The sequence below is a fragment of the Pseudorca crassidens genome, chromosome 3 (genome assembly GCF_039906515.1).
Source record: "Pseudorca crassidens isolate mPseCra1 chromosome 3, mPseCra1.hap1, whole genome shotgun sequence".
Lineage (NCBI taxonomy): Eukaryota > Metazoa > Chordata > Mammalia > Artiodactyla > Delphinidae > Pseudorca > Pseudorca crassidens.
In genome coordinates, this window is record NC_090298.1 from 64,542,410 (window position 1) to 64,555,236 (window position 12,827).

The following is a 12,827-nucleotide window of genomic DNA, read 5'->3' on the forward strand; positions in this document are numbered from 1 at the left end:
GAAGGCAAAGCCTTAACCTCTGGACCACCAGGGAAGTCCCAGGCTGTTCTTTCTATAGTGCAGACAAAACCAAATTTTATAGTGGTTAAAATATTTTTGTAGTTTGGTGATGAGAAATGCTGGAAAACCCTACTGTTCACTTTTCCAGTGAGAAACCCCAATTCAGAGTCAGGGTTGCCCAGAGGTGGTGAGAAGGTGGGCAAACCAGGGTGGTGGCAGGTAGACAAGGCCAGGCAGGTGATGGGCAGGGTCTGCCATACCAGCTTTCAGCCAGCACAATCCCCCCTGGGATCAGGTGTCAACATTAAAGTTCTAAAGGAAGGTTCCCCTCCCCAGAAGAGCAGAAAACCACACTGGTTTAAAGGCTTGTTATTTTTAGTTTGTTAACATCCAGGGGAGATTGTAGATTTGCACAGATTTGGGAAGATTGGTCAGCATCTTTGCCTCAGTTTCCCACTTGACAAAATGGCCCAGATCTAACCTAAATCTACACCACAATTTCAATTAAAATGTTCATCTTCTGTAGTCAAGAAGGCAGGAAACAGGCTGCTTTTCCTTTTCTTGAAAATCATTAAGTCAAACCTTAGGCTCTTATTTTTGAGCCTGACACATCCTAAGCCCCTTCTTTATGAGTCCTTCGGTCTAGGTATTAAAATTTATGGGGTTTTACTCCACTCTGCAGTATTTCCACTTTCCTTTTAAAAACTCTGGCCACTGTTAGGAATACACTGTACTGATTACAGTGAGAAAATTACCCTCATAATTCTCTTTACCCTCAAACTGTGTTTACTGAATCAGCCTTTCCCAATGTCCTAGAGTTCCCTTGGCCATATGTAGTATATTATAATTATTACCCTGCTCTCCTGAAAGAATGAAGGTAATTTCCAAGGTGCCTAAACTATCAACAGGGGTTAGTTTTAAAGTGCCAGAGAATCTGACTTATTGCCTCACAGATGATTTTTCTGTTCTGTCGTCTAGTCTTATTCATACAAACTTCAGTCTCAAGATCTGTGTCTCAAATGGTAGTTAGTATAGGTGGGAGATAGTTCCAGGCTCAGCACGGTAACCAGCTACAGTTTGGATGTGTCTTTCAGCCCAAGCTACCAGTGACCCTTCACTGATAACCAGTGTTTCTGGAGAGTCCTTATGTAGCAGTTAAAAACTCAGGCTTGAGCTGACACTGCCCAGGTTTGTGTCCTGGGTCTGCCGCTTGCTACCTGTGTGACTTTGGACAAGATACTTAGATTCTCTGTACTTTGACTCCCTCAAATGTGAAATGGAAATAATAATGATTGTAACTGTGTTGCTGTTGAGGGTTGAATTAGATAATAGGGTGGTTAGAATATCATCTAGCGTGCAGCAAACTCTCACTAAGTCTCAGTTATGATAATTACCTCAGGAGTTGTTCACTAACCTAGGGGAAATATTGACTCTCCTAATCATTTTTGAATGTGTTTGAGTAGAGTCTATAAAATCTTGGTAAAATATCCTTATGTCCCAATAGCTTACCTCTCCAGGAGGATTCTTGCATCATCGGGTGGTAACTTTTTGTTCCTAAGCATTTGCTGTGTGCCACATTCCACTCTTGGACACTCTGCTTAAGCTGTCACCTCTTTCCAGGGGGTTCCCAGACCTGCCCCTCTCCTAAGACTCAATCAGGCGCCAGGGTCTCACCTGCTTTTAGATGCTCCCCTCTTTTTTTTTTTTTTTTTTTTGATAAATTTATTTTTGGCTGCGTTGGGTCTTCGTTGCTGTCCGCAGGCTTTCTATAGTTGCGGCGAGCGGGGGCTACTCTTCGTTGCGGTGCGCGGGCTTCTCATTGCAGCGGCTTCTTGTTGCAGACCACGGGCTCTAGGCGCACGGGCTTCAGTAGTTGTGGCGCACAGTCTTCAGTAGTTGTGGCTCGCAGGCTTAGTTGCTCCGCGGCATATGGGATCTTTCCGGACCAAGGATCGAACCCTTGTCTCCTGCATTGGCAGGCGGATTCTTTAACCACTGTGCCACCAGGGAAGCCCGAGATTACCCCCCTTAAAGCCCCTCTCCCTGTGTTTCATTGGTTAGTATCTCCTCCATTCGCCCAGACTTCTGTTGGCTGTTCTGTGTCTCCCCCAGAGCCCTAGGTATTGAGGTGCTCAGTAATTGTTGAAAGAACACGAGCTATAGTCTCCTGTTCAGAGACTGAAATGTAGAAGTCTCACATTTTCTGGGCTCTGCCTCTTTGAAAACAGGGTGGTTTCTTTTTTCCAGTCTTAAGCCTCCTCAGCCCTGCTTGATGAATTGGAAAACGAAAACTAACCTAAGGAAGCTGTTGCTGGGATAACTGCAGGCCCTCTTGGGTGCCGCGGGGTTCACTCATCTTACCCCGAAGCTCCCTGGCTCGGGCCCGGCTCGCTCTACACCGCCCGCGAGTCCGGGAAAGGCGCTGCCGACTCCCGACGAGCCAGGCGACCCGGGAGCGCCACCTTGTGGGCGCCTTGGTTGCTGACTTTGCCAAGGAGCCGGTGTTCCTCCACCACCCAGTATTCTGGTTTCCCATTTCAGGACCTGGGGAAATGTAGCCAAAAATGAGATTCTAGATAATTACAAAATGGCGGTCAGGCAGACTTATTGTGAATAATCGACCTCTGGGTTTAAATAGGGCAAGTGCCTTTTAGCTGATTCAGATTTCTTTTCATTGAGTAGTAGGTACTATGCTTTTAAACAGGGATTTTTGAATGGCCAATTCTGGATTTTACATGCACTGGTGAAGAAAGAAAAATTTACGTTCTAGGTTGTACATCACAGGGTTCAGATTGTTATCAGTTTTTGAGGAGTTGTTTTTTGCATGAATTGTTTTTAATGGCAAAGTTTTGTTACTCAAAGTGTGACCAGCAAAACCCAGGAGCTCGTTAGAAAATTAGAGTCAGTCCCCATTCCAGACCTGCTGCACCGGAATCTGCGGTGATTCGTGGGCACGTGACAGTTAGCAAAGCGCGGGTGGAAGTAAGGTGGAAGATCTGTGCTCTTGTCCCCGCGCAGCCGCGTCCTTGTGTGCCTCATCTCACCCCACGTGATCACATTCTGTCAGCCTCAGCCACCCGGGTGTGAAATTGGATCTTGGTTCCCGCCTTACCTGCCCCTGGGTCGGCTGAGGAAGAGCTGAAATCATATACAGAAGGTCACTTTGAACCTGATAAAAGCCTGTGCAAGTGTAAAGGAAAACTATGAGTGAGAATTCTTACATTTCATACTCAGCCATCATTAGCTAATCTACTTCATATTAGCTGCATCCTCAGCAAAGCGAGCATTCACCTGTAACCATTTGTTGTGCTTCAGATAGTGTCTGGGCAGATTTCACCAAGTTTTCAAAGGTCTCTCTTAGGCTAGTCTTCCCAGAGCTCAGAATAATCAAATTACATTGTTTTCTTTAACAAGACCTTTCACAGAATTTGCCTTCCTGGGGTCTCAGAAGCATTCCTCCTGTTGAGCCCAGGTTGGGGCACAGTAGGTGCTTGGGGATGCTTGTTGATTAAACCACTAATTAGCCCCCAACAAGGTCCAAACACTGGCTTGATGTCCTTCACACTAATCCATTTATGATAATCAGATTATTTGCATCATTGAGAGACTCAACATAGCAACAGGATTCAGTCATCTCAATAATAAATATCAAATATCCATTAAGCAAAGACTCCTGGTGGCTGAGAAATCCTTTGGTAGTGCATGAAGATTGAAGTAGGTGAGATCATTAACTGTTTATAAACATCATTCCCATTACCTTTGAAACTGGGGGGTGGGGACAGACAAAGGAAAAGAGCAGCAGCAAGGTATTACTCTCTCCTCCTCGCATACATTTTTAAAGAAAAGCAATAGCCAAGAAGCTCTTGGACAATAAGTAGGTGAAATTTTAGGAAAACATATCAACTGAAGGTGTTGCCTGGGGCCCTAGTGGCTCGTGTTCTCGAAGAAATGGTACTGATTGTCAAACAGTGAAAGTGAAATATTGAGAAAAATGAATGACACTGTTCTCCACCATCCTGAGGCTCACAGATATTCAAGTTAAGTGAGACTTTTGCATTGTCTACAATTTGTGAAAGTATGGACTTTATGTTCCTAATTTACTAAATATAGTAAAAGTATGCTGTTTTCTTTTTATTGGATCCATTGCAATTAGCAATATTCTCTCTAATCATTTAAAAGAATTCAGAATGTCAGTGCTTCAAAATTACTTTTCCTAAAGTTAAAATGTACTTATAATGGGTAACTTTATATAAGAGGGAAAATAAACCCTCATGCCTGCATGTACAAAGATAGTCTGTCAGAGTCAGATCTTGAAAGCAAGTCATGGCGGCATTCAGTTCACCTCTGAATACCCGACAGTCCCAGGATGCTGCCAGTATGCTGTTGGTATTTTATGAGAATGCATGTAATAAAAGAACTACAACTTTACCTTTTTATTAACTTTTTGCTTTGAAAATTTTCAAATCAAGAGAAAATGTCAGAATTAAACAAAGTGCACGGATACACATCTGGAATCACTAATAGTTCACATGTTTACCACATGAGTGTTCCCCCTCCCTCTCCTTTTCTCTCTCACATTCTCTCTCTCCTCCCCTCAACCCAACAAAGAACAAGGACCTGCTCTGAAACAGCCCCAGCAAAATGATCAAATTCAGGACCATTTAACATGGATAGGATGCTCTCAACTAGTACATAGTTCTGACTCAGTTTTTGCTAGTTGTCCCAGTAATGCCCTGTGTAGCAGTTCCCCCTCGATCCCGGATCTAATCCAGGCTCACCTGTTGCATTTAGCTCTGGTCCCTTTGGTGTCCTTTAAACTGGACCAGTTTCTCAGTTTCTCTTTGATGACATTAACATTTTTGAAGTGTGCAGGCCAGTGCTTCCTCACAATGCAGGTGCGGGATTATGCATTTAGGGCAAAAATACTAAGTGATGATTCTTCACGGAACATTACCTTAGTGGGTCCATGATGTTGGTTTGCTCCATTACTGGTGGTGGCAACTCTGCTCACTTGGTTCAGGTGGCATCTGTCAGATTCTTCCTTTGTAAATAATAAATAATCTCTAATGGTAGCATTGTGGGAGGAGTACTCTGACACTATTAATTCTGTTTCTCCATAAATTTCAGCATCTATTCATGATCCTTACCTGATCCGTTATGACTGCTTTGGTCAAAAATGGTGATTTTCTAACTCTTATATTCCTTTGCATTTATTGCAAGTCCACTGTAAAGAATAGTTTTCTCTTCCACCCTCTTTATGTATTTCTCTATTTATGTATTTGTTTGTGGGCATCAGTAGTGACTTGCAGGTGGTTTTGATTCAGGTGCCTATTACTTATTACTCTCATTAATCATTTTGGCGTTCATATGGTACCAACTTTGCTGGGTGGGTACCCTTTCAATCTCACTCCTGTGTTTGTTTGACACAGCCCCATTGGTGTGTATCATTTATTCTTTAGCATACCTGTACTGAAGTCCTTCATTCAAGTCACTGCCCAAATGACAGATTTTATTCTTGCAAAAATCTTTTCTTTAGCTATTGTTATGCCCCAGTTACTGATCTTACTCATGGACCAATGGGAAACCAGACAATTAAATCAGCCCTTATAGTACAGTAAGTTATCATAGGTTGTACCATAGGAACACCAAGGAAAAGCTCTTTGTCCCACTGGGTCAACTTAAGAAGGCTCCTGGGAGAAAGTACATCACCTCCTAGAGCTGAGAGATGAATAGAAATAAACCTGGGGGGAGGCAGCGTTCCAGGCTAAGGGGCACACATGTCTCTTTGAGGAATTCCTATCCCCCAGGGAGCCTAGCGACAGGGCCCCATCCCAAACCAATTAAGTCAGAATCTCTGGAGGGGGAAGGGTCTAGGGCCCATACATTTTACTTTCCACAAATTTGTCACGAGGAATGGTGTCATGGAGCTAAACCCTTCAAAACTAAAATTTAAAAAGATCCATTTCATTTTATAGGATTTCGAACTCAACAATGAACTAAAGATGAACGTCCTAAACTTGCTAGAAGAAGTTTTGCGAGACCCAGATCTTCTTCCCCAAGAACGGAAAGCCACAGCGAATATCCTGAGGTAAAGGCAATTGTAGGTGCCTATTAATCACACTGGTTGATTTGTGCTGTGTTCGTAGAAAATAAGATCCTGTCAAACCAGAAGGATGTATATTAGACTCCTGAGGGGCAGCAGGGATTCTGTCCTCACTGGGAAAGCTGCCTCGGGAAGACTTCAGACTGGGTGACATAACTTGTGTGCAGTACAATCGCTCCTGTTTGTGTGGGCAGGTGGTGGTTTACTGTAGAACCAAAAGCCTGAAGATCCTCTCCTGCAGGTCCAGCAGGCATTGCAGAGGTGTTTTTTTCTCATGTGGGTTCTAAGTGTCTATTACAAGTTCATGTTTATGAGCGGGGTTGTAGTGTTTCTGGGGGAGTCTTGTGCACCTGGCTTGTGGATGTGCCGTCATAGAGCAGCTATGCGTTTTCTTCAGCTTGTTTCACTGGTCCTGGACCAATTTTACTGTCAGCTTCTTAGGTGGAGATTTCCACATCAGGTAGGTTGTATAAATTGGGACCCCACACTTCAGTTTGACAAAGTCTTGTACTTCAGGTTTCCCACCAGAGGTTGCTTGTGTCTGTCATTACACCAAGCATCCAAGCAGGTAACAAACTTTCTTATAGCTTCTCGAACAGATGGGTGGATTTTTTCCAGTCCACTTTACATGAAGAGGGCAGCCATCCATGTCTCTGTATGGACATTTCAGTTACAGCTTTCCACCTCACTATATGTCTGTCCCTACACGGGGTGGAAAGCCCAGCCCCAATCTGCCAGGGCCTGGTACTCCTTCACCGTTCTGATTTCTACTTCCCTCTTCATTCGCAACCTCTGGAAAGACCCCTTCCTTTCTTCTATGCTCAACTCTATTGTTGTTTCTTCGTTATCCACAATGTTTGTGTGTAGAGGGGAGTCCAATTTAGCTCAATCCACCATGCCTTTGGAGGCCCCTCCCTGATGCAGCAATGCAAGATTCTGGTCTGTAACATTTTAGCAATTGGACTACAAGTCATTCTTAGTCCCATTAGCTCAAAATTCCATAGCCAGATCCTTCTTTGGTCTGTGGGCTATTATGGGTTGAATTGTGTCCCCCTCAAAAGTATGTGGAGGTCCTAACCCTCAGTACCTGAGAATATGACCTTATGTGGAAATAGGGCTATTGCAGATGTACTTAGTTAAGATGAGGTCATACTGGAGGCAGGCAGGCACCGAATCCAATATGAGTGGTGTCCTTATAAGAAGATGCCCGTGGGAAGACAGAGGGAGACACAGAGAGAAGGCCATGTGAAGATGGAGCAGAGATTGGAGTGATGTAGCTGCAAGCCAAGGAATGCCAAGCATTGGCTGGCAAACCACCAAAAGCTGGGAAAAGGCAAGGAAGGATTTCAGGTTTCAGAGAGAGCATGGCCCTGTGGACACCTTGACTTTGGACTTCAAGCCTCTAGAACTCTGAGACAATGAATTTCTATTGTTTCAAGCCATGTAGTTTGTTGTACTTGTTTAGGGCAACCCTAGGAAACTATTAAGAGCCTTTGTCACTTTTTCCATCCTATGAAACATCTAAGTGAGCTTAGGGGCTCAGTTACTATGTTTATTTTCAGCTTTTAAAATTCGAAATACATCTTCAGATAAAGCCTGATATCGGTGGATGAGTGGTCATATCTGTGAGTGATTGCTGTTCCTCTTTTCTCCATGTGAACAGTTGATTATCCTCCTTGTATTTAAAACATTGATAATTAAAAGCTAGGTTCTGAAAGTGTGTGCCCCTAGGGACGTTTGACTAAATAGCTGGCAGGGAAATGGGAGTGGGGTGGGGCTCAGACTGGGAAAGACTGTCAGGATTGGCCAGTTTGAGGCCCTCATGTTGCCTGTCCCATCACAGCACCCATGCCAGATATCACCAATCCATCCTGAGCACTTTCTTCCTGCACCCGCAGGTGAGCTCAGAACTCAGCTGATTGGCACTACTACTTCAGATGAAAATTATTTACCATCTCAGGTCTTTATTATTCATCAGGCTTAAGATGTACAAATTATTTTTGCTGAGTAAGTGACCTGAGAATTAGAAGTGTAAGACTGATAAGGAATGGAAATTGTAGTAGATGGTACAGCCTGGGAGTGTAACACCTAGCAGAGTCTGATTCTAACTTTTGCAGGATGTCACAGGTTTCAATCTTCGCTCAGCCACTAATAGCTGTCAAGTTTCTTAATCAATCTCAACCTCATTTTCCTCGTTTATAAAGTGGAGCTATCAATACCTTCCTCACTGGGTTGTTGTGAAAATCACATGATATAATATGTGTAAAGAGGCTAACACAATGCCTGAAACATAATTAGTACTCATATTACTGCTACAGGCGTTGTTATTATTATTATTAGAAAGCACTGACAGTAGCTCTTGGGAAAAATAGTTTCTGCCATCAAGCCAATACAGCCCAAGTAAAACCAGGCTACATCTTTGTCAAACTCAACTTTCCTTAGGCTTCATTACCTTGTCTATAGAAAAGACATGATAATAACATGATAAAAAACATGATAAAAACCTATAATGGATTATAATCTGGCAAAATATTGAATCACTATGCTATACTCCTGAAACTAACACAATATTGTAAATCAACTACACATCAGTTACAAAAAACTAATTTAATATTGCACAACAATATTAAATAAACAAGTGAATGCAATTTAAAAATCATTCAAATATATACTTTAATCTGAGTCCAAACCACTGGACTAACAGAGAACCTCAGACCCCAGGGACTATTCATCGGAGTGAGGTCTCATGGAGGTCCTCATCTCAGCACCAAGACCCAGCTCTACCCAAGAGCCTACAAACTCCAGTGTTGGAAGCCTCAGGCCAAACAATCAGTAAGACAGGAACACAATCCAACTCATAAAAAAAAGAAAAAAAGAGACAGCGAAAAAATATGTCACAGATGAAGGAGCAAGGTAAATAAATGAAGAGGAAACAGGCAATCTACCTGAAAAAGAATTCAGAGTAATGATAGTAAAGTTGATCCAGAATTTCAGAATTAGAATGGAAGCACGGATTGAGAAAATGCAAGAAATGTTTAACAAAGATCTAGAAGAACTAAAGAACAAACAAACGGAGATGAACAACATAATAACTGAAATGAAAAACAGACTAGAAGGAATCAATAACAGAATAACTGAGGCAGAAGAACAAATAAGTGAGCTGGAAGACAAAATGATGGAAATAACTGCCAAGGAGCAGGATAAAGAAAAAAGAATGAAAAGAATTGAAGACAATCTCAGAGACCTCTGGGACAACACTAAACACACCAACATTCAAATTATAGGGGTCCCAGAAGAGGAAGAGAAAAAAAAAGGGGGTCTGAGAAGATACTTGAAGAGATTATAGTTGAAAACTTCCCTAACATGGGAAAGGAAATAGTCACCCAAGTCCAGGAGGCACAGCGAGTCCCATACAGGATAAACCCTAGGAATAACACACCAAGGCACATATTAATCAAACTAACAAAAATTAAATTCAAAGAAAAAATATTAAAAGCAGCAAGGGAAAAACAAAAAATAACATACAAAGGAATCCCCATAAGGTTATCAGCTGATTTTTCAGTGGAAACTCTGCAGGCCAGTAGGCAGTGGCAGGATATACTTAAAGTGATGAAACAAAAAAAGCTACAACCAAGATTACCCAGCAAGGATCTCATTCAGATTCAATGGAGAAGTCAAAAGCTTTTCAGACAAGCAAAAACTAAGAGAATTCAGCACCACCAAACCAGCTTTACAACAAATGCTAAAGAAACTTCTCTAAATGGGAAACACAAGAGAAGAAAAAGACTCACAAAAACAAACCCAAAACAATTAAGAAAATGATAATGGGAACATACATATCGATAATAACCTTGCATGTGAATGGATTAAATGCCCCAACCAAAAGACACAAATGGCTGAATGGATACAGAAACAAGACCCACATATATGCTGTCTATAAGAGACCCACTTCAGACCTAGGGACACATACAGACTGAAAGTGAAGGGATGGAAAAAGAAATTCCATGCAAATGGAAATCAACAGAAAGCTGGAGTAGCAATACTTGTATCAGATAAAATAGACTTTAAAATAAAGACTGCTACAAGAGATAAGGAGGGACACTACATAATGATCAAGGGATCAATCCAAGAAGAAGATATAACAATTATAAATGTTTATGCACCCAACATAGGAGCATCTAAATACCTAAGGCAAATGCTAACAACCATGAAAGGAGAAATTGACAGTAACACAATCATAGTAGGAGACTTTAACACCCCACTTACACCAATGCACAGATCATCCAAACAGAAAATAGATAAGGAAACACAAACGTTAAATGACACAATAAAACAGATAGATATAATTGATATTTGTAGAACATTCCACCCCAAAGTGGCAGAATACACTTTCTTCTCAAGTGCCACAGAACATTCTCCAGGATAGATCACATCTTGGGACAAATCAACCTCAGTACACTTAAGAAAATTGAAATCATATCAAGTATATTTTCTGACCACAGTGCTGTGGGATTGGAAATCAATTACAGGAAAAAAACCTGTAGAAAACACAAATACATGGAGGCTAAACAGTGTGCTACTAAATAACCAAGAGATCACTGAAGAAATCAAAGAAGAAATAAAAAAATACATAGAAACAAATGACAACAAAAACACAACGACCCAAAACCTATGAGATGCAGCAAAAGCAGTTCTAAGAGGGAAGTTTATAGCAATTTAATCTCACCTCAAGAAAAATCTCAAATAAACAATCTAACCCTACACTTAAAACAACTAGAGAAAGGAACAAAGAAAATCCAAAGTCAGTAGAAAGAAAGAAATCATAAAGATCAGAGCAGAAATAAATGAAATAGAAACAAAGAAAACAATAACAAAGATCAATAAAACTAAAAGCTGGTTCTTTGAGAAGATAAACAAAATTGATAAACCCTTAGCCAGACTCATCAAGAAAAAAAGGGAGAGGATGCAAATCAATAAGGTTGGAAATGAAAAAGGAGAAATCACAACTGACACTGCAGAAATACAAAGGTTTATAAGAGACAACTACAAACCAACTATATGCCAATAAAATGGACAACCATGAAGAAATGGACAAATTCTTGGATAGGCACAATTTTCCAAGACTGAACCAGGAAGAATTAGAAAATATAAACAGACCTATCTCAAGTAATAAAATTGAAACCATAATTAAAAATCTTCCAACAGGGCTTCCCTGGTGGCGCAGTGGTGGAGAGTCCGCCTGCTGATGCAGGGGACACGGGTTTGTGCCCCAGTCCGGGAAGATCCCACATGTTGTGGAGCGGCTAGGCCCGTGAGCCATGGCCGCTGAGCCTGTGCGTCCGGAGCCTGTGCTCCGCAACGGGAGAGGCCACAACAATGAGAGGCCCGCATACCGCAAAAAAAAAAAAAAAAAAATCTCCCAACAAACAAAAGTCCAGGACCAGATGGCTTCACAGGCAAATTCTATCAAACATTTAGAAAAGAGCTAACACCCATCCTTCTCAAACTCTTCCAAAAAATTGCAGAGGGAGAAACACTCCCAAATTCATTCTACGAAGCCACCATCACCCTGATACCAAAACCAGAAAAAGATATCACAAAAAAAGAAAATTATAGACCAGTATCACTGATGAACATAGATGCAAGAATCCTGAACAAAATACTAGCAAACAGAATCCAACAACACTAGCAAACAGAATCCAACAACACATTAAAAGGATCATACACCATGATCAAGTAGGATTTATCCCAGGGATGCAAGGATTCTTCAGTATATGCAAATCAATCAATGTGATACACCACATTAACAAATTAAGGAATAAAAACCATATGATCATCTCAGTAGATGCAGAAAAAGCTTCTGACAAAATTCAACACTGATTTATGATAAAAACTGCAGAAAATGGGCATAGAGGGAGCCTACCTCAACATAATAAAGGCCATATATGACAGACCCACAGCAAGCATCATACTCAATGGTGAAAAACTGAAAGCATTTCCTCTAAGATCAGGAACAAGACAAGGATGTCCACTCTCGCCAGTCTTATTCAACATAGTTTTGGAAGTCCTAGCCGCAGCAATCAGAGAAGAAAAAGAAATAAAAGGAATACAAATCAGAAAAGAAGAAGTAAAACTGTCACTGTTTGCCAATGACATGATACTAGACATAGAAAATCCTAAAGATGCCACTCGAAAACTACTAGAACTAATCAATGAATTTGGTAAGGTTGCAGGATACAAAATTAATGCACAGAAATCTCTGGCATTCCTATACACCAACAATTAAAAATCAGAAAGAGAAATTAAGGAAACACTCTCATTTACCATTGCAACAAAAAGAATAAAATACCGGGCTTCCCTGGTGGCGCAGTGGCTGAGAGTCTGCCTGCCGATGCAGGGGATGCGGGTTCGTGCCCCAGTCCAGGAAGATCCTATATGGCACAGAGCGGCTGGACCTGTGAGCCATGGCCACAGCCTGCGCGTCCGGAGCCTGCGCTCCACAGCGGGAGAGGCCACAACAGTGAGAGGCCTGCGTAACGCAAAAAAAAAAAAAAAAAAAAGAATAAAATACCTAGGAATAAACCAGCCTAAGGAGTCGAAAGACTTGTACTCAGAAAACTATAAAACACTGATGAAAGAAGTCAAAGATTACATAAACAGATGGAGAAACATACCATGTTCTTGGATTGGAAGAATCAATATTGTGAAAATGACTATACTACCC

General features: G+C 41.5%; 1 protein-coding gene across 5 annotated transcripts in view; it reads left to right on the plus strand.

Annotated features, from left to right (window-relative positions):
• Positions 1–12,827, plus strand: part of RASGRF2 (Ras protein specific guanine nucleotide releasing factor 2) — a 230,136-nt gene that overhangs the window by 193,417 nt on the left and 23,892 nt on the right. For all 5 annotated transcript variants that reach the window (XM_067731139.1, XM_067731141.1, XM_067731142.1 and 2 more), the window contains exon 19: positions 5,976–6,088. In XM_067731139.1, the coding sequence (XP_067587240.1) occupies positions 5,976–6,088 (113 nt within the window). The remainder of the gene's footprint in view (positions 1–5,975; positions 6,089–12,827) is intronic.